This window comes from Haliotis rufescens, unplaced genomic scaffold (assembly GCF_023055435.1).
Source record: "Haliotis rufescens isolate VD_foot unplaced genomic scaffold, xgHalRufe1.0.p SCAF_10, whole genome shotgun sequence".
In the NCBI taxonomy this organism is placed as follows: domain Eukaryota; kingdom Metazoa; phylum Mollusca; class Gastropoda; order Lepetellida; family Haliotidae; genus Haliotis; species Haliotis rufescens.
In genome coordinates this window covers 36,284,151-36,297,292 of record NW_025963780.1, presented here as the reverse complement: position 1 = coordinate 36,297,292, position 13,142 = coordinate 36,284,151, and the positions used below count along the sequence as shown (strand labels likewise).

Below are 13,142 nucleotides of genomic sequence, written 5' to 3'. Positions count from 1 at the left end.
AAAATGTCGTTCTGACCCGTAATGGGATGTCCTCACTGCAAACTGAACACACACGCACGCATTCACGCACGCACGCACGCACGCGCACACGCACACACACAGATATCCTTGGATTTTCGCTGACAGTGCATTACAACACTATAATAATATCATCGCTGTCTCCTCTTCGCATCTTCGCTTTTTTCACGATTAGAAACGCCTTATTTGTCTTTTTGTCAAGTATGGTATATTGTTTGGTATGGTTTCTTGTGCTCGTGACTGTATATCAATTCATTTACGACAAATACCTTGACCTATTTGCTGCATATTTATATTTTATGTATTTGGATGTCACGTGGGAAGTTACTGACCGAAAATTGCAACCATGTAATTTTTGTTGCAGAGATCTTTTTTCAACAATCTGAAGCATAACTACTTTTTTGAGCATTTTCTGAAGCAGTTTGTTTCCAGGCGGCTACTATGAGGCGCTGGTCTCGCACCAAGGCTCTGGTTTTAATCCTAGTTGTAAGCTGGGCATGCGATTTGTACTTCAAATGTTGTGTCGGCTGCATGTTAAGAAGAGGAATCAGGTTACTAAGTACTCTAGTTTGGTATGCGTTGTGTTGCGTTCATAACTACACGCCACATACGTCATATGATACCGCTACCAGCCATGTCGGTGTATCAGTTGTATACATGTATATAAACCCAAAGCCATTTGATGAGCACAATATAAACAATATTTTTAACCCGTGATTAAGCTTTCCCCTTTATTCCCTCGTGAATACATCACCCCCCCCCCCCCCCCCTTCCCACCCGTACCCGCCATTCACCCCTCCCCGATCTTCACCCCTCCCCGATCTTCACCCCTCCCCCATCTTCACCAGCCACACTTCCACCCTCACCAAACCACAACTTCAGCCACACCCACCACAACTTCAGCCACAGCCACACCTTCCCCTCCTCTACCGCCGACCCCTACCCACCACACCTTCCCCCTCTTCTCGCTCACCCCCACCCATAACACTTCCACCCCTACCCACCACACCTTCCCCCTCCTCTACCTTCAGCCCCCACCCACAACACTTCCACAGCACCTACAACACTTCCACCCCACCCACCATACCTCCCCCTCCTCTCTCTCACCCCACCACAACACTTCCACCACTACCCACCATACCTTCCCCCTCCTCTCTCTCACCCCACCACAACACTTCCACCACTACCCACCACACCTTCCCCCTCCTCTACCTTCCACCCCCACCCATAATACTTCCACCCCAACCTACAACACTTCCACCCCACCCACCATACCTCCCCCTCCTCTCTCTCACCCCACCACAACACTTCCACCACTACCCACCACACCTTCCCCCTCCTCTACCTTCCACCCCCACCCATAATACTTCCACCCCAACCTACAACACTTCCACCCCACCCACCATACCTCCCCCTCCTCTCTCTTACCCCACCACAACACTTCCACCCCACCCACCATACCTCCCCCTCCTCTCTCTCACCCCACCACAACACTTCCACCACTACCCACCATACCTCCCCCTCCTCTCTCTCACCCCACCACAACACTTCCACCCCACCCACCACACCTTCCCCCTCCTCTACCTTCCACCCCACCCACCACACCTCCCCCTCCTCTCTCTCACCCCACCACAACACTTCCACCCCACCCACCACACCTTCCCCCTCCTCTACCTTCCACCCCACCCACCATACCTCCCCCTCCTCTCTCTCACCCCACCACAACACTTCCACCACTACCCACCACACCTTCCCCCTCCTCTACCTTCCACCCCCACCCACCATACCTCCCCCTCCTCTCTCTCACCCCACCACAACACTTCCACCCCACCCACAATACCTCCCCCTCCTCTCTCTCACCCCACCACAACACTTCCACCCCACCCACAATACCTCCCCCTCCTCTCTCTCACCCCACCACAACACTTCCACCCCACCCACCATACCTCCCCCTCCTCTCTCTTACCCCACCACAACACTTCCACCCCACCCACCATACCTCCCCCTCCTCTCTCTCACCCCACCACAACACTTCCACCACTACCCACCACACCTTCCCCCTCCTCTACCTTCCACCCCCACCCATAATACTTCCACCCCAACCTACAACACTTCCACCCCACCCACCATACCTCCCCCTCCTCTCTCTCACCCCACCACAACACTTCCACCCCACCCACCATACCTCCCCCTCCTCTCTCTCACCCCACCACAACACTTCCACCCCACCCACCACACCTTCCCCCTCTTCTCGCTCACCCCCACCCATAACACTTCCACCCCACCCACCATACCTCCCCCTCCTCTCTCTTACCCCACCACAACACTTCCACCCCACCCACCACACCTTCCCCCTCTTCTCGCTCACCCCCACCCACAACACTTCCACCCCACCCACCATACCTCCCCCTCCTCTCTCTTACCCCACCACAACACTTCCACCCCACCCACCACACCTTCCCCCTCTTCTCGCTCACCCCCACCCACAACACTTCCACCCCACCCACCATACCTCCCCCTCCTCTCTCTTACCCCACCACAACACTTCCACCCCACCCACCATACCTCCCCCTCCTCTCTCTTACCCCACCACAACACTTCCACCCCACCCACCATACCTCCCCCTCCTCTCTCTTACCCCACCACAACACTTCCACCACTACCCACCATACCTCCCCCTCCTCTCTCTTACCCCACCACAACACTTCCACCCCACCCACCATACCTCCCCCTCCTCTCTCTTACCCCACCACAACACTTCCACCCCACCCACCATACCTCCCCCTCCTCTCTCTTACCCCACCACAACACTTCCACCCCACCCACCACACCTTCCCCCTCTTCTCGCTCACCCCCACCCACAACACTTCCACCCCACCCACCATACCTCCCCCTCCTCTCTCTCACCCCACCACAACACTTCCACCCCACCCACCATACCTCCCCCTCCTCTCTCTCACCCCACCACAACACTTCCACCCTACCCACCACACCTCCCCCTCCTCTCTCTTACCCCACCACAACACTTCCACCACTACCCACCACACCTTCCCCCTCCTCTACCTTCCACCCCCACCCATAATACTTCCACCCCAACCTACAACACTTCCACCCCACCCACCATACCTCCCCCTCCTCTCTCTCACCCCACCACAACACTTCCACCACTACCCACCACACCTTCCCCCTCCTCTACCTTCCACCCCCACCCATAATACTTCCACCCCAACCTACAACACTTCCACCCCACCCACCATACCTCCCCCTCCTCTCTCTCACCCCACCACAACACTTCCACCCCACCCACCATACCTCCCCCTCCTCTCTCTCACCCCACCACAACACTTCCACCCCACCCACCACACCTTCCCCCTCTTCTCGCTCACCCCCACCCATAACACTTCCACCACTACCCACCACACCTTCCCCCTCCTCTACCTTCCACCCCCACCCACAATACTTCCACCCCCACCTACAACACTTCCACCCCACCCACCATACCTCCCCCCTCCTCTACCTTCCACCCCCACCCACAACACTTCCACAGCACCTACAACACTTCCACCCCACCCACCATACCTCCCCCTCCTCTCTCTCACCCCACCACAACACTTCCACCCCACCCACCACACCTTCCCCCTCTTCTCGCTCACCCCCACCCATAACACTTCCACCACTACCCACCACACCTTCCCCCTCCTCTACCTTCCACCCCCACCCACAATACTTCCACCCCCACCTACAACACTTCCACCCCACCCACCATACCTCCCCCCTCCTCTAATTCCACCCCCACCCACAACACTTCCACAGCACCTACAACACTTCCACCCCACCCACCATACCTCCCCCTCCTCTCTCTCACCCCACCACAACACTTCCACCCCACCCACCATACATCCCCCTCCTCTCTCTCACCCCACCACAACACTTCCACCCCACCCACCACACCTTCCCCCTCTTCTCGCTCACCCCCACCCATAACACTTCCACCACTACCCACCACACCTTCCCCCTCCTCTACCTTCCACCCCCAACCACAATACTTCCACCCCAACCTACAACACTTCCACCCCACCCACAACACCTTTTCCCCTCCTCTACCTTCCACTCCCACCAACCACACCTACCACCCCTCACCCACCACACTTCCACCCCCTCTTACCACATCTTCCCCCTCCCCTACCTTCTACCCCCACCCACCACACTTCCACCCCCTCTTACCACACCTTCCCCCTCCCCTACCTTCTACCCCCACCCACCACACCTTCCCCCTCATCTACCTTCCCCCTCCCCTACCTTCTACCCCCACCCACCACACCTTCCCCCTCATCTACCTTCTACCCCCGCCCACCACACCTTCCCCCTCCTCTACCTTCTACCCCCACCCACCACATCTCCCCCCTCCTCTACCTTCTACCCCCACCCACGACACCTTCCCCCTCCCCTACCTTCTACCCCCACCCACCACACCTTCCCCCTCCCCTACCTTCTACCCCCACCCACCACACCTTCCCCCTCCTCTACCTTCTACCCCCACCCACCACATCTCCCCCCTCCTCTACCTTCTACCCCCACCCACGACACCTTCCCCCTCCCCTACCTTCTACCCCCACCCACCACACCTTCCCCCTCCCCTACCTTCTACCCCCACCCACCACACCTTCCCCCTCCCCTACTTTAAACCTCCACCCACCACACCTTCCCCCTCCCCTACCTTCTACCCCCACCCACCACACCTCCCCCCTCCCCTACCTTCTGCCCCCACCCACCACACTTTCCCCTTCCCCTACCTTCTACCCCCACCCACCACACCTTCCCCTTCCCCTACCTTCTACCCCCACCAACCACACCTTCCCCCTCCCCTACCTTCTACCTCCACACCTCCCACCTCCCCTACCTTCTGCCCCCACCCACCACACTTTCCCCTTCCCCTACCTTCTACCCCCACCCACCACACTTTCCCCCTCCCCTACCTTCTACCCCCACCCACAACACCTCCCCCCTCCCCTACCTTCTACCCCCACCCACCACACATTCCCCCTCCCCTACCTTCTACCCCCACCCACCACACTTTCCCCCTCCCCTACCTTCTACCCCCACCCACCACACCTCCCCCCTCCCCTACCTTCTGCCCCCACCCACCACACTTTCCCCTTCCCCTACCTTCTACCCCCACCCACCACACTTTCCCCCTCCCCTACCTTCTACCCCCACCCACCACACCTCCCCCCTCCCCTACCTTCTACCCCCACCCACCACACTTTCCCCCTCCCCTACCTTCTACCCCCACCCACCACACCTTCCCCCTCCCCTACCTTCTACCCCCACCCACCACACCTTCCCCCTCCTCTTCCTTCCACCCCCAACTTCAATACTTCTACCCCCACCCCCTCTACCAACCATTCCTACTCTCCACACTCCCGCACACCACAATTTCACCCCCTCGCAACCGTCGACTCCTCCCAACTTTACCTTCACCCCACCCCACCCCTTCCCCCACCCCAATATCTTCAGTAAAGTATGCGAGGTCACGGCTGGGACAATGGTGGAGATTGTCGGTGAAGGTGTAACTCAATTCCCCAATAGCAACGAAATTATTAGCAGAAAGGCGATCGTGCTGTCCTTTTGTGTTTAGCCGTGTGTGACTGCATGGAGTTGAAAGCGAAACCAGATCGAAGGGTTGATTGACTTTAACCCTTACAGCCTCAGCCAATGGAGTAGTCCAATGTCACCACTCCTGTCTTCTCGTGAAACCAAGTCGTCGTCTTAACTTAACATCGTCGTTCATTGTCTATTTTAAACTCACTAACTCTCGGGTAATCACACATATTTAGAGAGTTTCAAGCAATCCTCTTCCACTGAACCATGTTGCATTGTGGGACGAGTGCCTGTGTATTTGTGAGACGGCCAGTACCAAGTTAACTGTTTGGTATTACCACTTGGAGGGTTAACCAACTGTTCACGGAAGCAGTCAGCGTAGAGCATGTGTGATGTTCTGTGATAGCGGTTGTTGTGGGGAATCTCTGTTGGGGACAGAACAAGGCACAGCACGGCCATGTAAAGATCACCGCCATGCTCAGCGTCAACATGTCTCCGTAGCCGGTTGGTGATATTTTTACAACTTATAAACTGTTGAACGTACCTCGTTATGAGTTATAATATAACGATGTAATGGGTTTTTTTCTGGTTTTGAATAGAATGGTGATAGTGTGTACACACTGTTGCTATCCATGGTGACATAAACAAATATATCCACGGTATATGACGTCACGCAGTACCGCCAGTCATGGGGGAGGTGAAATGAGGTTTAACGTCGCGTTCAAGATTATTACACTAAGTCTTATAAAGCGACCTACATGCATATGTACATAATATCATGCCGCGGTTGTAACATTGATACAATGTGTGTGTGCGTGCGTGCTTGCGTGCGTGCGTGTGCGTGTGCGTGTGCGTGTGTGTGTGTGTGTGTGTGTGTGCGCGCTAGTCGGACTCATGCCGATTTATAGTGCTAGCCAACTGAGATGCCATGTCGCAGCTTAACATGAATACCCCACCAAGACACAGTATACGGACTCCGAGCCGACCAGTCCTTTTTTTTAGCCCCTTAATGCCGAGCGCCAGACAGGGTAACAACAAGTACCATCTTTTAACGTCTTTTGGTATCGAACCCCGACCTTCTGCTCTCCTGGCGGATGCTCTTCCACTCGACCACGGAGGCGGTCAAGTAATTTATGAGCCGTCTAAATGCAAGAAATTCCAGAAAGATTAAGAAAGCGCTTGGATACCTTATAGTGAAGCAATACAGTAGTCGCTGTATATCTACGATACTAAAGACAAAAGTATTAGTAGGTTTGTAACAGCCGTCCTGTATTAGCTGGAGTATTTTTGAATGCGGCATTAAACAACATTCACTCACTCTAGTCTTCCGACGCGTTACTGGGTTAATAGGAATATGGGTAAATACATGTAGGTATCATGCTTTCTCACTCACTCACTCACTCCGTGTTTCGACCCGTCTAGATCCGGGGTAGAATAGGTCTTCAGCAACCCATGCTTGCTGTAAAAGGCGACTCTGCTTGTCGAAGAGGCGACTAACGGGATCGGGTGGTCAGGCTCGCTGACTTGGTTGATGCATGTCATCGATCCCAATTGCGTGGATCGATATGCATGACGTTAATCACTGGATTGTCTGGTCAAGACTCGATTATTTACAGACCGCCGTCATATAGCTGGAATATTGCTGAGTGCGGCGTTAAACCACAAACAAATAAAACGAACACTCCGTGTTTCAGGGCCGTCATGTTCAACTGCACGGAGACGGACGTGTGGGGGAACCCATACACCTTCCAGTGTACATACGGGTGCTGCGGCTCCAGCAGCTTCCGGTACTGTTGCTCTAGCAACGGAAACAGCTACATCCCAACTCCATGGCAACCAGAGTAAGCACATGTTTCAGTATCATAACATCAATACAGGCTTTCTGACTTGTCGGAACGAGACCGAATTTGAGGGCCAATGGTGATACTTTAATGTTCATATTAAGTTTCCAACACATCCGTGAAGAACCGGGGTAGAATAGGTCTTCAGCAACCCATGCCTGTCGTAAAAGGCGACTATGCTTGTCCTAAGAGACGACTAACGGGATCAGGTGGTCAGGCTCGCTGATTTGATTGATGCATGTCATCGTATCCAAATTGCGCAAATCGATGCTCATGATGTTAATCACTGGAATGTCTGGTCCAGACTCGATTATTTTACAGACCACCGTTATATAGCTTGTTTAATCCTGAGTACAACAACAAACAACCACACAAATCAAGTACATCCGAGGGGGCACGGGTGGCCCAGTCGTCTAAGGCGCCGCGATTCGCTGTGCAGAGTTGCGGCCCTTGGGCACTCCAGAAACCTATGATTGTGGGTTCGAATCCCGGTTCACCCCAATTATGTTTCTAGGTTTGTCAGCACCATACCCGTGCTCGTGGGTTTCACCGAAGTGGTAAACGTCTGAGACCTGCATCACTTCGGGCTTTCCTCCCACATTAAGCTGACACGCCGTGATGTAGCTGGAATACTGTTAAAAGCGGCGTTAAACCCAACTCACTCACTCACTCACTCAAGTACATCCGATCTGATGATCGCGGGTTCGAATCCCAGAATCACCTTCAGCGTGACCATACCCGTTCTCGTGGGGGGTAAACGTGGTAAACATGAACGACCAGATCACTTCAGACTTTCCTCCGACAAGCTGACATGCCGTCATGTAACTGAAATAGTTTTCAAAGCAGCGTTATACCAAACTAACTCACTCGCATGTAGCCAGACATCCTTATTAATTGTGAATTCAGGTTAATTGTTATACTTTATCATATCAAATTAAATGGGGAATACCAAAAGTAGACATCTTCCCGAGGCAAGGGAGCTAAATGACTATACAAGTGGAAACTGGACTTTTACTGTCAGTTAACTCCCTTGCCTCGGGAAGATTATGGTAGAATGATCAAAACTCAAAGATGTTGTTTATCGCTAATAAAATGGACAATTCTTGAAAAGCGCACTTTGCAGTTTTTGTCATTGCTTTGACTTTATTCGTATCAGCAGCTATCTTCGTTAATTAATCATCACGGTATTTCGCAATCTCATTAAAATCAGATCTTAGTTCTCGCTAGCGCTAAACAAAGATTTGAGGACATCCCATTACGGGTCACGTTATAACGACCTTTCATCCGACCAATCAGAGCGTCGCTTACCAGATCATGAAAGTGACAGCCGGAATGTGTTTTCTAATCATGCAACCTCGAAATATTTAACAGAGGATATTCCGAACGACAGATACGGGTTTTATGATTATATCCATAAAATCCCATTCCAGAATGTTGTTTTGGTCAGTTTTAGAATTTTTAATCGAGAATACGTCAAAATAAGTGTCGAAGCGTAGTCGCCAGTTTGAAACTAGTGCCGTAAAGCTCGAGATAGCTGCCTTCTGATTGGCAAATGTCCATTTCTTGTCAGTCATTTCATTGGTCGGTCAATGTTCGCGAAAGGTCGTTCTGACGTGACCCGTAATGGGATGTCCTCAGATCTTTGGTTAGCGGTAGCGAAACCATGCCCATATATATATAATACAAACTAAAATCAGTCTCACTTGATGCGGTGTTTCAGTATTCCTGACTCTGTCATCGCTGGGGTGACGGCGGGGTGTGTCTTGGGGCTGGTCGTCATAGTGGGCGTGGTCTATGCACTGTGTAAACACGCCAAGAAGAGGGACCGTTTCATGGATGAGGCCATTAACAGACTTCGCATTCCGCAAGGGAAAGCAACACGTGGGTATTCCTGCCATAATAGCTAAATGTAATTGCCCCAAAATAGATATTTACATTGTATACGTTTTTAAAAATTGTAGCATCGGTTTTTCCCTCCCACATCAAGCTGACACGCCGTGATATAAGTGAAGTATTGTTCAAAGCTGCGTTAAACCTATTATTGCAGTGGATTTACGGCTTTTGAAATTCGCTAAGTGCAAATTGAAAAATCAGAATATTTTTATTTATCAGCTTCTTGTCTGGTGGTTGTGGAACAAGTGTACAGATTGCATCACAGGTTTCTGCAGCAGCAGTGTGTGTCTGTCTGTGTCCGTGTGTGCGTGCGCGTGTATGTGTGTCACAGGAACTCGATGATAGCATGTAAAACATAATATATTCGTATAGAGAAAAAAAATCACACATCTATATACATAGAGACCTTTTCTCTATGTACATAGAGTGGTGTGATTTTTTTTCTATACGAATATATTATGTTACACCCGCTATAATCGTGTTCCTGTGGTGTGTGCGGGCGTACGTGTGTCTGTGAGTTTGCGTGTCTATGTCTCTGTGTGTGTATATGTATGTGTATGTCTATGTGTAACTAAGGTGTAACTAATCGTGTGTAGACAAGTGCTAAATTACAGGCCAGGTCTATGTAACAATGACCAGTCTCCCATGTTACAGGCCAGGTGAACGTGACGACCAGGATGTACCCCGGGCCCAGGAGTGGGGTCAAGTTGCTGACAACCTACATCCCCAGGGAATCGCCACAATTAGCCTCCACCCCAGTCGGAGACGCCCCTGCGAGTCTCAAGCCACAAAAACAACTTAAATCGAAAAGGAAAGGGACAAAATCGACTGGCAATATAAAACCCCAGACGCATAAAACGCAGAACCGCATTGCAAAAACAACTACTTCCGGTACGAACCGGAAATCTCACGCGGAGGCGACACCAGGCCAACCTGGTGATGAGAAGGCGAAAGGCAAAGCAAGAGGTACGACCGACGGTAAGAGAAATGTGAAAATGCCAAATACAAAAGACACGAAACTGACTACGAACTTAAAAAGATCACCTACCCTGAAGAGGAAAAACAAAATAAGCCAGTGAACTTTGTTATGTTTTGGATATAAACTTTGATGAACTTTGTGTTGAAAGTGTCACTACCCCTAATGTATATACTAATACAGAGGGTAATGTATTTCCGTATTACAGAATTTCTGCCATTACATTTAGTATTCCTTATAGATATCAAAACTACATTAGCCCACGATTAAACTAGTTCCCGGACATCTCTGCGTGCCGTCAGCTCAAGTAAAGAGCCGCGTTTGGCCGTCAGTTTAAAAGCTCAGCTCGTTATTCTCACTTCACATCCGGTTGGACGAAACGCGGCTTGAGCCCGGAACTAGCTGTGATGCAAATGTATGTAAAATGCACACTTATTGTATCATATTCTGTTTCGATGAACTTACGTAATATCTATTTCATTTCTGTACGGGCATTGACCTTAAGTATGTTCACAGAAGATTGTAACAAAATATTTTCAAGATTAATTTCCGATTTTATTACCCATTGATATTCACTGTTTGACAAGTAATCAACTGTTTATGCCATAACATTTATTACTCCTTCTTTTATTTTAAAAATTAACATTTTAGCCACGGACTTGTCGTGGGAAACATTTTAAACGTGCGTTTGTTCTGCTGTTGTCCCAGTGGTCACGTGAAGTTTGTTTATATATATTTGTGTGTGCGACACTTATTTTTCTCGCAGTGTTATTGACAATAAACTATGTATACTATATATTTTGTTAGTTTTTGTAGCAAAGGCAAACGGTTTCACTAACTTGGAGTTTAATAACGATTCCATCTGACATGCTTGGCTTTTGTTGTTAATGTTGTTGTTGTTGTTGCAAAATTCCAGTTATATGACGGTAGCCTGAAAATAGACAATCCAGGTATCAATATCATGAACACCGATCAACAACATCTTACAAATTTGTCTGCATGGACAACAACGCGTGCATCATTGCCTTCTCCGTGAAATTCTGAATTGAATGGTAAGAAAGTTGACGTATGTAAATTGTGCAAAATAAACTTAGTCTCTAATCAGGCCTTCTCAATAACACTTTTCAATAGGATGAATGCCACATCTGTATAGATTTCTTTGTTATTTAATGGGAGGGAAACAAAATAATACGAACAATATTATCTAGATAGAATATTGTGGCAAAACATAAACACACGTACTGCACTGTAAAAATCATGCCCTTTCCTTCCTTGGTAGATAATTAGTTTGTTTATTTGTTTGTTGTTTAACGCAATACCCAGTTATATGACAGTGGTCTGTAAACAATCGAGTCTGGACACGACAATCCAGTGATTGATATCATGAGCATCGATCCACGCAATTTGGAGCCTTTTACGACAAGCATAGTCACCTTTTAAGGGAAGCATGGGTTGTTGAAGACCAATTCTACCCCGGAATCTTCACAGGTCCAATGTTGTACAAAAATACATTGGTTCAAAATGTAGTTGCAACCACATGACCCCTACCATGTTTGAAATGTAAATTTGTGCAGAAAAAAAGCAAATTTATTAATTTTGACAGATAAGATATCTGAGATACCCATCACCAGTTGTGTATTATGCGGGGTTTTTTCTTTTAATTTATGAAAGTTTTAAGTCAAATTATATTTTCAAAAATACAACCATGCAGAAGGATTCTTTGAGTTTTGGCTGAGCACAAGTACAGTTATTTGGGGGGGCGATCGGGTAGCCCAGTGGTTAAAGCGTTCGCTCGTCACGACGAAGACCCGGGTTCGACTCCCGACATGGGTACAATTTGTGAAGCCCATTTCTGGTGTCCCCCGCCGTGATATTGCTGGAATATTGCTAAAAGCGGTGTAAAACCATACTCACTCATTCACTCATTGTTTGGATTTAACATCTCTAGCTTAAGATGTTTTCATTTGAAGATCAAGCATATGATAAAATCAACTGACTGGTATATAGTTTCTTTGGCTCCTCGGTATAAAGTGTCAAAATGTTGTCAGAAGGTTAAAATTTGAAAATTACCTACGTTACACCATTCTGAGAGATTCATCGTCTACTGGTAGCCTATGTAGCTTGTAAAAACACCTTGGTGACTCTGCAGGAGGAACACTAGATAGGAATATTCAACACTTCTGCTGTCTTTGATTTTCACAAGACGACTGGAGTGACGTCAAAACCACGTGACGGCACTCCTCTACAATATATTAAATCAAATATTTTATTAGACGTCAAGATCGGGTGAATGGGTACAATATCATTCACTGTCTAGCCTCGTGTGTTTGAAAATATGTCGTTATAAAACATGTAAAACATAAGAAGTTTATAGTTGGCTTGCCTTCGCCGCTTAATCCCTGCAGCCGAGATACGTCCATTTTGACGTCAAGGAAGCAGGTTTTACAAGAATATTTCAAAAGCGATATTCATATGGTATGCATTGCATTACTACGGTGGTTCATACATGGAATCTGTTTTTCAATATTTGGATATTTCACTTACTGTTATCGTAACCTTTGGGTAAATTAACACGATTTGTCATACAAATATGTGATAAATCATGTATAAAGATGATATTGAATCGCTGAAAAGTGAAGCGAAAATGTCAAAAACTAAAATGAAAATGTCAAAAACAAAAACGAAAAGGTCAAAAGCTAAAATGAAAATGTCAAAAACAAAAACGAAAATGTCAAAAACTAAAATGAAAATGCGATTCAATAGCTACTTGAAAGTACATTTTCCATGTTTTCGGTTGATTTTATACATCATTT

The 13,142-nt window shown here is 48.8% G+C and overlaps 1 protein-coding gene across 1 annotated transcript; it reads left to right on the top strand.

Annotated features, from left to right (window-relative positions):
- The first annotated feature begins 5,723 nt into the window (after positions 1-5,723).
- Positions 5,724-11,125, top strand: LOC124131148. Its single transcript, XM_046494242.2, has 4 exons — positions 5,724-6,123; positions 7,314-7,460; positions 9,181-9,341; positions 10,008-11,125. The coding sequence occupies exons 2-4, from the start codon at positions 7,321-7,323 to the stop codon at positions 10,430-10,432; spliced, it is 726 nt and encodes a 241-aa protein (XP_046350198.1). The 5' UTR covers positions 5,724-6,123; positions 7,314-7,320; the 3' UTR covers positions 10,433-11,125.
- The last annotated feature ends 2,017 nt before the right edge of the window (positions 11,126-13,142 follow it).

What these genes read in the sequence shown, in the direction of transcription:
- LOC124131148 (XM_046494242.2), top strand. Translation starts at nt 7,321, where the DNA reads ATGTTCAACTGCACGGAGACGGACGTGTGGGGGAACCCATACACCTTC. An exon ending in CCAACTCCATGGCAACCAGA is followed by an intron (nt 7,461 to 9,180) that starts GTAAGCACATGT and finishes GCGGTGTTTCAG; the next exon opens with TATTCCTGACTCTGTCATCG. An exon ending in TCCGCAAGGGAAAGCAACAC is followed by an intron (nt 9,342 to 10,007) that starts GTGGGTATTCCT and finishes CCCATGTTACAG; the next exon opens with GCCAGGTGAACGTGACGACC.